General features: G+C 48.9%; 1 protein-coding gene across 3 annotated transcripts in view; it reads right to left on the reverse strand.

Annotated features, from left to right (window-relative positions):
• BCL9L (BCL9 like) overlaps positions 1–19,133 on the reverse strand; it is a 43,896-nt gene that overhangs the window by 10,737 nt on the left and 14,026 nt on the right. For 2 of the 3 annotated variants that reach the window (XM_081890830.1, XM_081890829.1), the window contains exons 2-4: positions 2,126–2,507; positions 1,713–1,838; positions 331–529 (exon numbers count right to left, since the gene is read on the reverse strand). In XM_081890830.1, coding sequence (XP_081746956.1) covers positions 331–529; positions 1,713–1,838; positions 2,126–2,429 — 629 coding nt within the window. In that variant the 5' untranslated portion in view covers positions 2,430–2,507. The remainder of the gene's footprint in view (positions 1–330; positions 530–1,712; positions 1,839–2,125; positions 2,508–19,133) is intronic. The other variant, XM_081890831.1, reaches the window with a different exon arrangement.

Below are 19,133 nucleotides of genomic sequence, written 5' to 3' on the forward strand. Positions count from 1 at the left end.
CTGTTGTTTCCCCACCAACGGTACCCATGACTGGGGTCCCTGAATGCAAGGGAAGGGGTGCCTTGGCTGAGGAAGGGGGAGGGTCCCAGGGAACCCAACGCTTCCTTTGACTCTACGCTGCCCCAGTGTGGCTGGAGGGCCTTTCCATTCCCATTAGGGAGAAGCATGAGCCTCAAGGCCTCAGCCACAGGTGAGGGGAGTCGAGGGGAGAAGCCGAGAGGGGCACAAACTCTGGGTAGAAGTGGGGTTTTTTGGAAAGCCACCCACCAAGCCGTGCCCACAGGAGAAGCCACGGGTAGAGGAAGGACTACCCGCCACATGAAGGCTTACGTGTTAGCGAGGTGCGTCGTGAAGACATAAACAAACTGCAATGGCTGCTTCCCGCCACTGTTCCTGGTGTCTGACCTCAGGCCGGGGGTTGCTCCATGGGGCGTGCCGGACGCGTTGCTCTCGCTCAAGGCTGGCAGCGGATTGGGTCCTGGGCCCAGCTGCGAGGCCGCGGTCATTGCCGACTCCGCTACATTACAATCTGCAGTGGGAGGGGAGAGGAGGAGTTAGAAAGCCAAGAGCAGGAGCCGCTGGTCAGCTGTTGGGTCCACCAGGAGAACCTCGGAGCTGGGAGCTGAAAAGCCTGGAGGTCCATATCCAGGGAGCCTCAACCTCCTTCCCAGTTTATTTCAATCCCCATCCTGAATGTGATGATATTTCCTGGTCATACCTGCAAAAAGAACACAGCAAGAGAAGGTTCCCAGCCCTCCTTGTCCCCCATGCATTTCACATTGTGCTGGTTCCAGCTATCACAGATCGCTCTTTGCTGGGGGAGATGAAGGTGGGGAGGCTTCTCACTAAGGAAATGGCTGGAATGGCCAAAGGAAAAGAGATGGGAAGTCATGGCTGTATGTGTGTCTGTTTCAAGGGGTGTCTGTTATTTACTTTGGGAAGCTTTTAATGTTTGATGCGTTATAGTATTTTAATATTTTGCTGGAAGCCGCCCAGAGTGGCTGGGGAAGCCCAGCCAGATGGGCGGGGTATTATTATTATTATTATTAATAATAATAATAATAATAATAACTACCACTACTACTACTTTGCTGCTTTTAATGATTATTGTTATTGTGTTGTTGTTGGTTTTTTTAAAAAAACCTATGTAACAATTCATATGTACAACAATCCAGTTAGTTGCTTTGCGCCTCTCCACCCAACCAGAAAAGTGAGACCGAATTTTTAGCATAAATAAAACAGCATACCGGTAATAAATGCGCTCCATAATAAGAAGAAACTGAACAGCCGCAAAGAACCGAAGGAGACGGATGCTGTGAAAAACCCTGTATGTTTAAAGTCCATTTCCCCCACCCCACTCACGGTATCCTGCAAACTGTAGTTCACCCCTCACAGAGCTACAATTCCTGGCACTCTGACCGAACTACAGCTCCCAATATTCTTGGGGCAGGGGTGTAGTTTAAATGTATGGTTTGTGTGTGTGCTCCGGCGGGGCTGCTGCCCGCTGCTTTGAAGGGCTGTAGGCAAAGGTTTTGGGGTGTCAATTCACTGCAGTTTCAGGAAGCAAAACATGCAAATCCCAGAGTAAGCGATGCTCGAAATGCTGCAAGTCAAGGAGCCCAAAGGGCTCATTCTAAGCCACTAGGGGCCAGTATTTCACCACGCACACCTGGACATGAAAGACACACATGTGGGGGATGAGGACGACTCACTGTGGGCGCTGCTGAGAGGCTTCTCCTCTTCCTCCTCGCTGTCTGGTCCTGAGCACCACTCGTCCCCACTGTAGGGCTGCTTCCTTTCCAGCACGCAGCGCCGCTTGCTCCGGGGAACCACTTCGCCTACAAGGAAGGAATGCGCCGTGAGCCTCCCACTGCTCCTCTGGCCCAGAGGGGCAACTGCGCAGCGAGAGGGGAAAGCGGCAGGCAGGTAAGCAGGCAGGTGTTAGCGGCAGCAGCGGCACCCAGGGAATGGCCACGCCCCCTCTGCCGGTCCTGCCCCCACCCTCCGGCCTGGAAGAGAGGCAAGGCGGAGCCAAGTTGGACAGAGGCAGGAGCCCTCAGCAGGGGGCAGCACTGCAGAGATGGCTCCAGCCTGCCGTTCTCCCTCCAGCCAACAGGCCCCTCACCTTTCAGCTCCTTGTCCAGTGAGGTAGTGGTGGCTTCCTGCCGCTGCTCTCCGGAGTCCACGGAGACACTCCGCTCTCGCTTCACTTTGCCCTTCAAGGCCCCAAAGACGGGCACAGGAGGCTGGCTGGTTTTCAGTCCAGAGTTGCCAGGAGTTTGCTGGCTGGCTTTGCCACCATGATTCCCTGCCCCCACGCCCTTCGTGCCCAGGTTGCAGGTGGGGCTTTGGCTCACATTATGGTGCTGGGGCTGGGCACTGCTGTTACCTGTCTTTCCATGATTGGTCAGTTTATTGTCAGGGTGCATTTGATTGGCTAAGGCTTCTGGCAGCGACACTGGAGGAAGCTCCAAGTCCCTGCTGCTTCTTCCTGTTGAGCAAAACACCTGTGCAAGGGGGCGGGGGAAAGAGGAAAGGAAGAAAAATGGCGGTCAGAGCTGGGGGTGGTGGAGCGAGAGCAACCACTGCTAGCCTCTGTCCAGAATCAGACCAGATTGCCACCTAAGTGCCCAGTACAATTACCACAACAGTTCCTTCATGACCAAGGTTATACGGTACTGTGCTGCCACACAGTTAACACTCTCACAGTCACAACTCAGCCTGCAATAGCAGCCATCACCAAGCCATCTCCACGGGCAGCCCTAAATAGACTGCATTACAGTAGTCAAGTCTACAGGCTACAAAGGCCAGTCACCGTGGCCCAACTATCAGCTGGAGGTGGACATAGGCACTGCCAGTGACCAGGTGGAAGTCAAGGAGTACGTCATAGTAAGAGACTGATCCTTCAAGGAGTGTGTAAGCCCGTCCAGAAGAGATCAACCCTCCAGTTCCCAGACATGGGAGCCACCAATCCACAGTACAGTGGTACCTCAGGTTACATACGCTTCAGGTTACATACGCTTCAGTTTACAGACTCCGCTAACCCAGAAACAGTATCGGGTTAAGAACTTTGCTTCAGGATGAGAACAGAAATCGTGCTCCGGCGGCGTGGCAGCAGCAAGAGGCCCCGTTAGCTAAAGTGGTGCTTCAGGTTAAGAACAGTTTCAGGTTAAGAACGGACCTCCGGAACGAATTAAGTACTTAACCCGAGGTACCACTGTACCTCTGCTTTGTTGGGATGTAGTTTTAGCTCACTGACCGTCATGCAGCCCATTACTAAGCACTTGCACAGCTTCAACCAGTTCCAGAAGAACAGAGCTAGATCTCTACGGAAAGCTATGTGGATGTTTTGGAAGGGCCTGGATGGTTTTCCTGTTGCTTCCAGGAGAGGCAGGAGAGGCATTTCTCTGTGATTCAGCAGCCAGTTGTTCTTGTTCAGCTCCCTTCCAACGTGCTGCCCTTGCCAGGGAGTCTGCCAGAGGCAGCCGTGGGAATGGAACTGCTCTCCCTCTCTCCAGGGTTGCCAACTCAGTGCCACCAGGCAGACACACCGAGAAACGACAGAGGAATGGAAAAGCTTCCTTGGGACATACATGTATGGGCAGCGTGCCAGGCCCACAGTTGAAGAACCCAGTGCACTCATTGCTATAGGTGAAGCAATGCCCGCTAGCTAGCTGAGGCCAGAGGGCACCCAGGCAGTCAACACTTCCATGCCTGTGAAAAGTTTAATTTGGAACAGCAGCATTGCCTGGCCAGCCCCTTCATTCCTCCTCTTGACCAGCGCCCATCTCTAACTCCCATCTGATGGTGGTAATCCCAGAGGCAGGGATGAAGATTAATTCTCTGCCTGCAATCTGGGAGGGAGGGAAGGAGGCGAGCCACTGTCCCTTTAAGTGTCAGCCTGTCGCACTGGCTGGCTCAGTCTCTGGGGGCCTATTAATAGCAGCTGGAAAGATCACATCACTCCCGGGATATTTATACCCCTTTCGTTCCACACCAGGAGAGATTTATTTCCATGCTGCCTAACCCAGGCCTGCCCAGCACAAGAGCCTGCCTGGCGGGGGGGCGGCAGACATACGCAGAGTAGGGGGAGGAGAGAGGAGCTTGCCTGCTGCGAAGTCTGCCTTGGTGGGGAACAGGATGTGGCCAAAGGCCTGAGATGCCCCCTGGCAACACGTGGGCTCTCACCTGGGGCAGACGCAGATAACACAGAGGGTGCATGCTCACCGCTGCAAGTTGTGGAGGAGCAGGAAGAGTAACCCAAGGCTATGCACAGATGCCACAGGGTCCTATAGCAGGAGGGCAACAGGTGGCATCTGTGCCCGGAGGCTTCCAGTTGTGCCATGCATACACAGAATCACAGAGTTGGAAGAGACCCTGAGGTTCATCTATTCCCACACCCCCTGCAATGTAGGACTATGCAGTCATCCCACACGGGGATCGAACCTGCAACCTTGGTGTTATGAGCACCATGTTCTAACCCAGCTTTCATGGCATATGCATGGTATGATCACCACCTCTTGGCCTGACCTGGTTAAACAAGAAGGGACACAGGAAGCCGCCAAACCGCCCCCTCCCCACCCAGTCTATAAGGCTGCCCACAGCACAGCTCCCGCATTTGTGACACCCAAGTTGCCAGGGTTAACAACCCACCAGTGCAATCGCTCCCCCTCTCCCCCTAGTTCAGCCGGGGAATGTCTTTGGGTGGTAGGTCTTTCCATGGGGCAGTGCCCTTGCAGCCCTTTTCAAAACCATCCCAGGTAGCCCATCCCAGAAAAACCCAGCTGTGTACATTTGCTTCCGATTTCTCTGGGCATAGGTCTTCCATATTCCTCTTGTGCTACTCACATTTACTGCATTTTATATTCCACCTTCCCCCCGCCCACCCCAAACCAAGGAGGGGAAGGTGGTGCATGTGATTCTCTCGCTTCTTCATTTATCCAGTATATCTGAAGGAGCGTCTCCACCCCCATCGTTCTACCCGGACACTGAGGTCCAGCGCCAAGGGCCTTCTAGCGGTTCCCTCACTGCGAGAAGCCAAATCACAGGGAACCAGGCAGAGGGCCTTCTCGGTAGTGGCGCCCATCCTGTGGAACGCCCTCCCACCAGATGTCAAACAGAACAACAACTACCAGACTTTTAGAAGACATCTGAAGGCAGCAATGTTTAGGGAAGCTTTTAATGTTTGATGTATTACAGTATTTTAATATTTTGTTGGAAGCTGCCCAGAGTGGCTGGGGAAGCCCAGCCAGATGGGCGGGATATGAAGAAGAAGAAGAAGAAGAAGAAGAAGAAGAAGAAGAAGAAGAAGAAGAAGAAGAAGAAGAAGAATTAATCCCCACAACAACACTTTCTGAGACAGATGAAAGGTCCAAAGTCACCCAGTGCGCTTCATGGCCAAGTGGGGATTTGAACTCTTATCTCCCAAGTCCCAGTCTGACACTCTAACCACTACACCACACTGGCTTGCCATTTCTCCCCAATCATTGGTATGTTGTTCCTCCTATTTACTGTCATTGGACATCAATTGTTGGCTGGTTGTTGGGTGGGGAGGGAGCCAATTTTTAATGGCTTCTGTGGGGCAGTGAACTTCCCCAAGTTCTCCTCATGAACCTCAAATGCAATGGGCTCCACTTAGGCAGGACTCCGTCTCCCCAGAGGCAGATCTGCTAACTTGGAATGACTGGGACTGCTGCTTCTTAGATCTGAGCAGGTGAGGACAGGTTGAGGCTATGGGTGTTGGCAGGCACTCTGGACACGTTCAGAGGTACTTGAAAACACTACTACACATATTTCAGGACTTCATAGTAGTACAGTGGTACCTCGGGTTAAGTACTTAATTCGTTCCAGAGGTCTGTTCTGAACCTGAAGCACCACTTTAGCTAATGGGGCCTCCTGCTGCCACCGTGCCGCTGGAGCCTGATTTCTGTTCTCATCCTGAAGCAAAGTTCTTAACCTAAAGCACTATTTCTGGGTTAGTGGAGTCTGTAACCTGAAGTGTATGTAACGTGAAGCGTATGTAACGTGAGGCACCACTGTATTGAAAATTGCTCAGAGGGCCGGTCCTGATATATACTGGGAAAAATTAAGGCCTGGATTAAAGAACAGATTCCTCAACTACAAGGTAAACAATGGTCCTTGTTTCTCAATTTGACCCTTTTACATGGTTTTGTAGTATTTTATGCATTGCGAATTGCCGTTATTTTTTATTGATTATAGTTTAGTAATTCTTTATTGCAATTGCTAAGTGTAAACTGTTTATAATTATTATCTGCTGATAATTAATTTTACTGTTTACTGTAATGGATTACTGAATATTGCTTTAATTGACAAACATTACCGTATTTTTCGCTCTATAGGACGCACTTTTTCCCTCCTAAAAAGCAAGGGGAAATGTGTGTGCGTCTTATGAAGCGAATGCAGGGGGAGGCAGGCGGGGAAAGCCCCCAAGAGCTGCACACAAGCTCCGTGCGGCTCTTGCGGGCTTTTCCCCAGGAGGGAGAAGGGACTGACTGGCCACATCAGTCCCTTCTCCCACCTCGTAGAAAAGCCCACAGCAGCCACGCACCCTTTAAAGAGGGCACGGCTTCTGCGGGCTTCTGCGGGAGGTGGGGGAATTCCCCCACCTGGTAGAAAAGCCCGCCGGAGCCGCACACCTTTAAAGAGCGTGCCGCTCTTGGGGACTTTTCGCCGAGGAGGGAGAAGGGACTGACTGGCCACGTCAGTCCCTTCTCCCTCCTCGTAGAAAAGCCCACAGGAGCCGTGCACTCCTTAAAGGGTGCGCAGCTCCTGTGGGCTTTTGTGGAAGATGGGGGAATTCCCACACCTCCCGCAAAAGCAGGGAGGTGGTCTGGGAGAAGCGCACAGGCTGCGCGCTTCTGTCCGCTGCTCCGAGAGCTGGGGTGTGTGTCATATTTTCCCCCTTGATTTCCCCCTCTGAAAACTAGGTGCGCCCTATGGTCAGGTGCGCCCTATGGAGCGAAAAATACGGTAAGTTGTTTATCTTAAAGTTATGTTTTCATTATGGTTTTTTTTGTATTGGATCAGATTGTTGTTAGGTGTTATTATCTTTGCTGCCTATGTTGTTGTTTCTTTAGCTTGCAAACTGCCTTGTAGTATAGTAAAACAAGAAAGGGGTATACAAATAAAAAGTGAAATGAAAAACGAAATGAAATTGCTTTTGCAAGCCCCTCCCCCCCCAATCTTTGCCTCAAGCTGAAGAACTTCAGTTGAAGATGGATCCCGAAGGAGGCATCTTGTTGGGCTGCTGGAAGACAAATGGGGGAGCGGGTGGGAGTGTACCCCTTGTGTAGCTGGTGAATGGGGAAGGAGTAAACGATGCTCAAGCTGCAGCTCAATAACATAGCTGAGCACCTGCCCAGACACTGATCATAAAAGTGTTTGCAGGACCCAGAAAGGAAAGGTGCATTGCATAAATAAATCAGGGTGGGTTTGATTTAAATCACAATTTAAATCACTTGTCAGTAAGACTTGATTTAAATCATTTTTTTTTTACAGAAATGACTCATTCTTGCTGGTATAACCTTAATATTTACAACCAGATGAAGGTTTCATTTTTGGAATAATCAATTTTCAGAGTAGTTTTTAAAGTTATATCAAAAATTACTGATTTGGTTATGCTTTTAGAAATACATAGATAACTATGAAATTATTGGAGGGTTTAATAAGTTAACTGTTTATATTTGGGCAACTTTTCTGCTGTACTTTATTGGAAGGGGAAAAAAATCATTTCCTTAATAACAATTTAAACAATTTATTCAAAACAATAACATTATAGCGTATGTATCTGTTAACTGATGTGGTTAAACATTTTTTTTTAAAAAAAAACACCTCAGACTGAGTTTTAGCACACATGACAAACTTAAAACAAATCCTTATCTCCTGCTGAATAGCCTCTGGCCTATAATGTAACTTAAATAGAAAACTATCTTTAGAAAGATTTTCTCCCAAAAGCATTTTATTTGAAAAATCAGACTTAAATAAAATAAAATCTGATTTAAATTTTAAAAACCTGGTTTTTTAAGGGTTTTTTTATAAATCATTTATTTTTATCCACCCTGAAGTAAATACACCTTTAAATATTGGACACCAGCAGTTCGGCCCCACATGTACTGGAGCAATGGCAACCAGCTGCTCAGCACCCAGAACTCTTGTGCAACTTCCAAGGCCAGTCTGGTAATTCTCAGCACCTTGCAACCAAGTACACACTGAGCACTAGCCAGCATGCATGGCAGAGCCTGCTTCCGCGTGTGTCCACATGCCTGCACCCACCCCTGCCCACGCAGCAGTATTCAGCACTTGCCAGGGCGCTATGAAAAGGATAAGGAGGAAACACACAGAGAGCGCTCCCCTGCCCAGGCACAACCACTCTGGGGGACTGGCTGAAAGCAGAGGAAGAAACAAGCCCAGCACACTCCACAAAAGGGGAAACATGCAAATCTCAGCTTAGTGGGAAAGAAAAGAGGCAGACACTCCTCCCTGCAAAGCCACATGTCCCAAAGACACGGCTACAGTCTACTACCCACAATGGCCTCCAGGGAGTGACACAGGATCCTGCCCTGACATGTTATAATATAAGCCAAGGAGTCTCAGCCTCTTGCAAAGGCACCTGGCTCCTTCCAGCAGCTATGCTTGCTCCAGCTATGGCACTCAGCATCCTGCTGCAGGGAGATTAGGTCCACTGGCTAAAAAGGACCCCTGACCATTAGGTCCAGTCGTGGCCGACTCTGGGGTTGCGGCATTTATCTCGCTTTATTGGCAGAGGGAGCCGGTGTACAGCTTCCGGGTCACGTGGCCAGCATGACAAAGCTGCTTCTGGCGAACCAGAGCAGCGCACGGAAACGCCGTTTACCTTCCCGCCGGAGTGGTACCTATTTATCTACTTGCACTTTATGTGCTTTGGAACTGCTAGGTGGGCAGAAGCAGGGACCGAGCAACAGGAGCTCACCCCATCACGGGGATTCGAACCGCCAACCTTCTGATCGGCAAGTCCTAGGCTCTGTGGTTTAACCCACAGCACCACCCGCGTCCCACTGGGTAGGCAGCTGTAAAGGCAACCCAGAGGGGATGTTCAGAGGCCCTGCCAGTCTGGGCGGTTCTTTCTCTTGGAAAGGAAGCACCGGGGCCAGTTGCTGCTGTAGTATGGAAGTACAAGTACCCTGCCAGCCAAGACTAGGGACACTTGAGCAGCTGGCTTAACACGGCTCCTTTGGGCAGCCACCCACTACGCCACAAAGATCGACCCAAGGGCAGGGAGAGGCTTAATCAGGCCAACGCCAGAGCAAAGAAAGAAACCGTTAAGAGAAATTGCCAGCAAGCCCGGCAACCTCTTTACCGCTTTAGCCAACTAGATGCCGCTGGGAAGCCCAGCAGCCTCTCCCCCCAGTTGCAGCAACTGGCATTCAGATAGACTGCCTCTGAACAGGGAGGTTTCACATAGTCATAGCCCCTGAAATACCTTTCTCCTCCTTCCTGAACATGTCTATTCCCCTTCTTAGACCACCATTTCCACGTGGCGATGCGTTTATTAACTGGGCGTGTCATGGAAAGAGGTTATTTTATTTGTCCCTCCCAAATCTCCTGCTGGTCCCTTTTCAATGGATGACCCAGTATATCGCAAGAGAGGGAGGAAAAAAACCTATCTGCTTTTCTTAACACCCCCCAACACCCCCCGTCTTTTTAAACTCTCGGTTTCCGGTTCCAAGAAGAACATGGACAGCCCCTTGCATTGCAAACTCTGAATCCGTTTCCCCAGGACTAAGAGTGGCCTCTGGGAGCCCCCCCCCCCCCCGAGAATGCATCTCTCTTGCCAGAAGTCCACAGGATGTTCATTGCTTCCATATTGCTGCTCCCCCGGATTTAGCCAGCTTGCCTCAACTCCACATATTTTGTGTCCTTCATAACAAGGTACTTAAAAATACCTAAAACATTTTCAGACGCCACAAGAAAGGTATTTCATTAAAAAGAGAAGAGGCAGTCTTTTAACACTGTGTTTAAATGGGATCTTTTCTCCTTTTTTTTTAAAAAAAGTATAAGCTGGATGATAAAGCTATCGATGGCTACTAGCAATGTTCTTCCTCCACAGTTTGGAGCATGAGTAGGCAAACTAAGGCCCGGGGCCGGATCCGGCCCAATCGTCTTCTAAATCCAGCCTGCGGACCGTCCGGGAATCAGTGTGTTTTTACATGTGTAGAATGTGTCCTTTTATTTAAAATGCACCTCTGGGTTATTTGTGGGGCCTGCCTGGTGTTTTTACAGGAGTAGAATGTGTGCTTTTATTTAAAATGCACCTCTGGGTTATTTGTGGGGCATAGGAATTTGTTCTCCCCCCCCCCCCCAAATATAGTCTGCCATCCGTCCCTAAGGTCTGAGGCACAGTGGACCGGCCCCCTGCTGAAAAAGTTTGCTGACCCCTGGTTTGGAGGCAGCAATTGCTTCTGAATGCCAGTTGCTGGAAACCAGAGGAGAGCGGGCATCTCTCTTTTTTAAAGATATTTATTAGAATTTTCAATATTAATACAATAAAAATAAAAAATAACAAAAATAACAAAAATACAAAAATAAAAATAATTAAAAACACACAAATTTCCCATAACTTATTTTCCTTTAACTTACTTCCCAGACCTCCTCATACCTCCCTTTTTTGTATTCCAATTCAAATTGTTAGTTCAGCAAATCCTTATCAATAAGCTTTAACCTACTTCTAAACCTTATTCTCTTAAAACATTACAGCTGGAAACCACTTAATTTCTATCCGACATCATTCTAACATTCATTGATTTTGCAATATTTCTGTAAATAATCTTTGAATTTCTTCCAATCTTCTTCCGCCGACTCTTCTCCCTGGTCTCGGATTCTGCCAGTCATTTCTGCCAATCTATATGAGAGCGGGCATCTCTTGTGCTCAGGTCCTGCTTATGTACCTGGCTAGCTGCCGTGACAACAAGATGCTAGACTAGATGGGCTTGTTTTAAGTTCTTACGCAGATTTTGTTGTTTGCTTTCACCTGCTGTTACAAATGGATTGGCATTACGTACTGGGTTTTGCTATCTTGTTCAAAAACTCTTCTCTCCCGACCTCATATCTACTGACTATAACAGTTAGCGTCTCACATTGAATATAAATAATTTGAAGAAAGGACTCTTAAGAATTGAAAACAGAGATGTTGTATGTACTTTTCTCACCCTTTAAAAATAAAATAAAAAAAACTTTTTTAAAAAAAATGGGGTATGTTTTTGCCACTAGCCACCCTGAAACTTTGATAAGGAAAGGCATAGACATAAAAAAACATAAATCCTGTAAAAGGAGAGAAGCAAAAGAATTGCAACTGCCAGGGTATTTCCTCCCCAATATAGAATAACAGAATTGTAGAGTTCGAAGGGACCACACAGATCATCTAGTCCAACTATCTGCAATGCAGAAAACTTTTGCCCAAACTGGGCCACGAACCCACGACCCTGAGATGAAGAGTACCAGGCTCTGCTGACTCAGCTATCCTTGACATAATTCCTTGTTTACTTTAAGGCCTGGATAGCTCAGTTGGTTAGAGCGTGGGTGCTGATAATGCCAAGGTTGCAGGTTCCATCCCTGTAAGGGACAGCTGCATATTTCTGCATTGCAAAGGGGGAGGGGTTGGACTGGATGATCTATGAATACAGGTCCAATTTAAGTACATTAATTTCAACGTGCCTGTTCTGCATAAAGCATCACTGGATACTACTCCTTGCTACCATTTCCTTGTTATAACTTGCATTGCTTGTTCAAAGGACAGAACAGAGGGCAAGGCCAGTACAGGGACCTTATTGCACAGGCCCAGGATGAAGCGTCTGCGAGCCACACAAAGGAGCCCTCCCCCCCCCCTTGCACACCCAGCCACCCTGGCTGCCCATTCCAGGATATTCCTTGGCAGCCTCTCTTTCCCACCAGGAAGGAAGGCCAGGCTGCAAGCACACACAGACAGCCCTTTCGTTTCTCAACACACATTTCTTCAGGTTAGTGGGAGGAGATTCTCTCCTGTTCAGCTCTGCAGAGGGACAACTTGAGCAGGTGAAGCTGATGGGAGCGTCCCTGGCCACTGGAGCGGTACCCCTCCCCCCCCCCCGCAAAAAAAAAATGTTGGCTGGCTTTCTAAAGAGAGCCTAGCAGATCAACCTGCTCTGCTTGCCATCCCTCTATGCACCACAAGTGGCCCGTGATGCCCAGACGGAAAGAGTCTCATCGCCTGCCTGCCTATTTTCCTTGTGGGAGTTTATTTTCTTCTTTCTTTGGGGGCTAAATGACAAGACCCCAATAAAGGCAGTATCACATCCCTTGTCTAAAAGGTAAAGGGACCCCTGACCATTAGGTCCAGTCACGGACGACTCTGGGGTTGCGGCACTCATCTCGTTTACTGGCCGAGGGAGCCGGCGTACAGCTTCCGGGTCATGTGGCCAGCATGACTAAGCTGTTTCTGGTGAACCAGAGCAGCGCACGGAAATGCCGTTTACCTTCCCGCCAGAGCAGTACCTATTTATCTACTTGCACTTTGATGTGCTTTCGAACTGCTAGGTTGGCAGGAGCAGGGACTGAGCAACGGAAGCTCATGCTGTCACGGGGATTCGAATCGCCGACCTTCTGATCGGCAAGCCCTAGACTCTGTGGTTTAACCCACAGTGCCCCCCGTGCCCCCCCTTGTCTAAAGCAGAAGATAATTCCCTCCCCCCATTACCTTTCAGCAAAGACAACCAACTTAAAGGAGGCAGGGTGCCTCTCCCCATTTTAGATACTTCCAAGTATTTATACGCTGCTTAATATTCATAATTCCTAAGTGGGGCACATAATTTGGTTTGAGAGTAAGGTCTGGTGTGATGAAGGGCAAGTTTGTGCTGTGATGCAGGGCCTGTTCTTGCTGCATGGTGGGAGAAACCCATGCCCTCCCCTGGCAACTGTCCGCCCCCCCCCCCCCGCAATGAGGCTCCCCTCTCATTTGGGGAACCACAGCTCTGGAATTAACCATTCAAGGCCCAAAACTGCTCCTAAGCAACATAGTCAGGCTCCACCCATTTCCACAAGTGGTGACTGACCTATACACCAGTGATCCTCAACCTTGGGTCTCTGTTGGACTACAAGTCCCATCAACTCTGACCACTGGGGCTAAGCTGGCTAGGAAATGACCGGAGTTGTAGTACAACACCTGCTGACCCAAACTGGAAGAACACTTGCAGCTCCCTACATCTTTTGGCATACGAACTTTTAGACAATGGTTGGTGTTGCGGTAAGGAAGAGAACATAAGAATCATCTCTGCTGCCCTACAGTCCTTGCAGCTCCTACTGATGGGCAAGGACCAGTGACAATATTTAATCTCCTCCCACTCAAACTGGTTCCAAATTCTGTGGCTTCCTCGGGTAGTGCCTGCAAGCAAGCTTCAAAACGGTCCCCCCCCCCTATATTTCATAACATCATTCAGATTTGCTTTATTTCGAGGGCAGGGATAAGAACTGAGATGCTCAGAAGTCTTTGAACCCTCCCTATACAAGCAAACTGTTTACAGGTCAGCTGATGCAACAGCTTCTACGCCACTTCTTCCCTCGCAAGAGAAATATTTTGAAAACAGAGGAATTTACAAAAAAAGCAAACTTAGGCCACTGTACTTTGCAACAGCCTTCCCCCCCCCCTTCCCTGAGGCTGCTGCCTTCAAGATGTGCAAAGTAATAATATTTACTGCATTTGTATTCTGCCTTTCCTCTGCAGGGTTCTAAATGAGGTACGTGGTTCGGTGGTGTTGTTGTTCTCACAACAACCCAGTAAGGTAGGCAAGCCTGAAAGAGCATGTCTGCCCGAGATCAGCCTGTCAGCATCATACCTGAGTGAGCATTTGAGCCTAAGGCTCTCCTTTTCTAGTCACAACACCCCACTGGCTTTCCAAGGGCCCAACCCAACAGACCCACAGAGTCTTCCCCTCACCTAAGAAAGCATTACAGTGGTACCTCAGGTTAAAGATGCTTTAGGTTACAGACACTTCAGGTTGCAGACTCTGCTAACCCAGAAATAGTACCCCGGGTTAAGAACTTTGCTTCAGGTTGAGCACAACAGCGGCGCGGCGGCAGCGGAAGGCCCCATTAGCTAAAGTGGTGCTTCAGGTTAAGAACAGTTTCAGGTTAAGTATGGACCTTTGGAACAAATTAAGTTCTTAACCCGAGTTACCACTGTATTCTAAACCTGCCAGCACAACCTGTGATGCACTGGGTCAATAAGCCACCTGCTTCTGCTGCTCAGCACCAAGCTACTGCCAGGCCTCAAACAAATGGCTGGCAGCAGGTAGCTTGTTCCTTCCAGTGGGTCCCATGCTGTGCAGGTGCTTTCTAAGGGAGCCAGCAGGCATCGGGCAGGAGATGCTGGAAAGTACTTTCTAACCAGTGCCTGCAACAGGGCAAGGGGGTACTCACATGCCCATTTCCAGTGCCAACATATGGCCGCAGAGAACATGCCTACCAGGGTGGATTTGATTTAAATTGATTTAAATCATTTTTTTACAGAAAGACTCATTCTTGCCGGTATAACCTTAATATTTACAATACAACCAGATGAAGGTTTCATTTTTGGAATAATCAATTTTCAGAGTAGTTTTTACAGCTATATCAAAAATTACTGATTTGGTTATGCTGTTAGAAATACATAGTCAGATAATTATGAAATTATTGTGCAGTTTAATAAGTTTATATTTGGATAACTTTTCTGCTCTACTTTATTGGAAGTGGGGAAACCATCATTTCCTTAATAACGATTTAAACAATTTATTTAACTAAAGCAATAACCTTACATCACATGTATCCATGTTTGTTAACTGATGTGGTTAAACAATAAAAAAAAAACCGTAGACTGAGTTTTAGCACACATGAAAAACTTAAAACAAATCCTTATTTCATGATGAATAGCCTTTGGACTATAATGTAACTTAAACAGAAAACTATATTTAGAAAGATTTTTCCTCCAAAAGCATTTTATTTTTAAAATCCAATTTAAATTTTAAAAATTCCAATTTAAATATTAAAAATCCCCCCCAAAAAATCATTTTTATCCACCCTGATGCTTACTCCTGAGCAAGACTTGGCACCCAGGATGACCCAAATCCATCACAGGCTCTGGAAAGGCAGCACCATGCAGCTCCCCCCCTGCCCCCCCCATCAGAATTATATTGAGAATTATATTGAGTCAGAGGAGAGAAGATGGAGGTGGGAATTGGGAAATGGATAGATTTCGTTTTGGAGGGCCCCAACCCACTTGCAAGGAAGGCCTCTTGCTTACTTGAAAGCTAAAGGCCAGAACTGCCTCTCTTTAGCATTTGGGGGGGGGGGGTGTTCTGAGCAGAGGGTGGGAGCTGCTTTGCTCTTCTGCCTTTGGGTATTTTTCCAGTTGAAATCGTATACCCCACTGCAAGATACTTGCACCAAGAAGGAGAAAGAGACACGTCACTATTTCAACCAGAATTTCCCAAAGCCAGTCACACTGGTCCTTACTGAGAAGTGTGTTTCTACACAAAGTGGCTAGGAAACCCCTGTGTTTTTTAGTGGGTAAAAGGTAAAGGGACCCCTGACCGTTAGGTCCAGTCGCGGACGACTCTGGGGTTGCAGTGCTCATCTCGCTTTATTGGCTGAGGGAGCCAGCGTACAGCTTCCGGGTCATGTGGCCAGCATGACTAAGCCACTTCTGGCAAGCCAGAGCAGCGCACGGAAATGCCGTTTACCTTCCCACTGGAGTGGTACCTATTACTGTAATCTACTTGCACTTCATGCTTTCGAACTGTTAGGTTGGCAGGAACTGGGACAGGAGCTGGGACCGAGCAACGGGAGCTCATCCCGTCGTGGGGATCCAAACCGCCGACCTTCTGATCGGCAAGCCCTAGGCTCAGTGGTTTAACCCACAGCATTTGACAAGCGCTACAGAGATCAAGTAGCCAAGCATTCCAGGTTGGAGCGCTTGATCCTGGAGTACCAGCAGCTATGCCTGCCAGACCACAGGGGAACCAAGAGGGACCCGTCCCATATAGTAATCAAACGGTAACAATACAAGACCTATGCTGGAGGATGCAAGGAATAATTGGCCTCTGAGAGTCAGATGGTTTCCCTCCTTTATTTTATTTTTTTAATGTGAGAAAGGAAAGGAAGGGGAAAGCAAAACAGCCACATAGTCCAAGCTGCATAGAGGGCCACAGGGTTTTTAAGCAGGTAAGGTAATGGCAGGCTTCAACATTCTGCATTAAATTTAGATTTCACCTTGAGCCTGTTTATTTTTAAAACCACCGCTATGACACAGTTGAAGCGTATTGTTTTTAATTTAATCATTTATTCCCACCACACAGACACAAGCACACACTTACGGGGGGAGGGGGAATGAGTGAAGGAAAAGGTCTGCTAGGGAGCCTGGCACTTTGTTGATGGGACCCTATTGGGGGGAGTTCCTTTTGTGCGGCCCCTCCAGAACAAACCCACCATCACACACACACACAGCCCAAGCAGCTCACACTTCAATTTCGGTCTGAATGGTCGTTATTGTCCGCTGCTCCAACAGAGAGATGGTAACACACTGCTGCAGCCGCTGCTGCGTTTTGGGAGTCTTTACACATGCTAATCAGGTGAAAACTCCGCCTGGAGAGAATTAATATTTAGCAAAGTTCCCGCAGTTTGCTCATACAAGGATCATATTGTTGATGCTTCCACTTCACAGTCCAAGAGTATTCTCCCAAGTTTTAAGGAATGAGGCTGGTTTGCTTTAAGAAACTGTCTCTGGTTCCTCGTGCAAACTTCCCTGAAGCCAGGGCTATAAAGGCTTCCAGAGTCCTGGGTGCCAGCATCCCCCCCCCCACCCCTCTGAGGAGTCATCCGGGTGCCAAGGATTTTTTTCTCACTCCTGCCAGCAACATTTCCTAACACACACTTCTCAACTGAAAGTCTTGTGCAATAAGGGGCAGGCCCTCCTTGTTTACTTGAGTGTGTGGAACTGCTCTGGGCCAATAGCTTTTGAACCCATTACAAAAGGAGCTGGGGAGAGTTAAGAGGACCCCCGCAATTGCCCAGGCACTAGGCTATCAATAGACAACAGAACCCTTTGTAAGGTGCAGAAAAAATTGTGGAGTTCAGACCCAGAACAGCACAGAGCCAGCCAGAGAGGTGACCCACACTTGTTATTCTGCTCCAACAGACCCAGAGTGGTAGGGCTGGGGGATATATTGATATATCGTTCAAAACTGGTCTGAAGTCCTACCATATCATGATATTGGTTTCATAATATTTGACCTGGCAATATATCACGAGTTATTATGTGTGCGCGCACACTATGCAAAAATCACGATGTGGGGGGAAACCGCGAAGACAGACAATGCCTCTACATAGCTCCTTCCTTATTTCAGACAGTGTAATATATTGGTATATTGCAACGTTTAGCCGGTGATATATCATGATGCTGAAAACCAGGTATCGTCCAGCCCTATCGTGTGGCACCTTAAAGCCCAACAGACATACTGTGGCATAAGCTTTTTTGTGCCCACTTGATCACTGAATGAAGTGGGTTTTAATCTACAAAGGCCTGTGCCATAATAAATCTGTTAGGCTTTCAAGATGCTATAAGGCTTGGTGATGCTGTTTTTAAACAAAGAGGACGCCCCCCCCCCCGCAGGGCCTTGCCTAAGGAAGCAAGTGCCCGCTGGCACTACACAGGCATTGGCACTGAATGCAGAACAGCCAAGGAGCAGAGAGGTCTTCCTCGCTGGGGACCTAGCAATACCCAGCAAGGGCTGACCCAAGAGGTCCCTTCCTGCAAGACCCGCTGGGGGCCGGCAGGATGCTCAGGGCTTTCAGAGAGAGTAAAGTCCCTATGGCTGGAGCTGGCTGCTCTTTCCACCCGCTGCCGAAATACCAAATGCTGCTGCCACCCAGCTTGTTCTCCCCATGGAGGAATCCAACCAGCTCACACTTGTTCCAGCCCCAAGAGGGGAGCGGAGGCAGCAAGAGCTTTGTTGTGCATACACGAAACTGTCGCTAAGTGAAGAAAGAAAGAAAAAATCCAGGCGGGAGGGAAAAGGGGGAGAAACCACAGTTTGATTTCTGGTGGCCAGCCAGCTCTCTGACTCAGCCAGCTTGGTTGCCTGCCATGCACAGTTAAAAACAAAACACTTTCTGCAGCCGGGAACCGGTGGGGGTAAGCAGTGGGGCTTGGGGGCGGGCAGAGCAAGGAGCGGATCCTGCATCAGCCATGGGCAGGAGAACACTGCAGGGGGGCACTGAGTGCTAAACTGTGGCATCCCTTCCCAGGGCCGGCCTAGTTCCCCTGAGCTGGCAAAAAGGAGACGTTCTATTAATGACACTAGGAAAGGTTCCCTGGCTCCAGAGGGCTTTACACAGGGCTGCTGCTGCTGCTGGGGGCCAGGAGCTGCCTGCTTCATAGCAGGTACCCCCTGGGGGCACCGGCTTAATGGCAGAACATCTACTCTGCATGCGTAAGGGCCAGGTTCAATCCCCAGGTAGAACTGGGGAAAACTCCTGCCTGGAAATTAGGGGGAGCAGCTGCCAGTCAGTGCAGCGAAGACAATGCCAAGCTAGGTAGACCGAGAGCTGGGACAGCTTCTCCCAAGCTTCTCCCACAGAGTTCTATCCGGGACAGGTTATTTCGTTTGCGATGCACTAGCCCCTTGGAGCAAGAAATCCCGGTGATTAAGCAGCATATAAATAGCTCAAATAAAACAAACAAGCCCTCGGTTGCAGAATGTCAACCCAGGATAAAATATGTGGCTCTCGCTCTTGCAGAGCAGCTTCAGTCCTGCAATGGGGAAGGACTGGCTGTGTGCCGTGCAAATGTAACCCTGAGCAGGTTGTATTCACGCCTGGGGTTGGCAGCAGAGCAGGACACACCAAAATGTGTGAGACCCCACACATGGGTCAGCTCTCTACTAAGGGTAGTGGTGACCGCCTGCCTGCTCCACAGGACTGTTGTGGCACTGCCCAATGCCACCTCAGCCCTAGCCCATGTTCAAGCCCAGTAGAGGAAGGAAGAGTCCGAGGCAAGGAAGCCCGCTCTGGAGCAAGAAAATGGCTGCTTTGTGGCAGGCGTCTCTTGCAGGCTGGAGCCTGAAGGTCTGGGA

The sequence above is a fragment of the Podarcis melisellensis genome, assembly GCF_964234715.1.
Source record: "Podarcis melisellensis genome assembly, chromosome: 15".
In the NCBI taxonomy this organism is placed as follows: Eukaryota; Metazoa; Chordata; class Lepidosauria; order Squamata; family Lacertidae; genus Podarcis; species Podarcis melisellensis.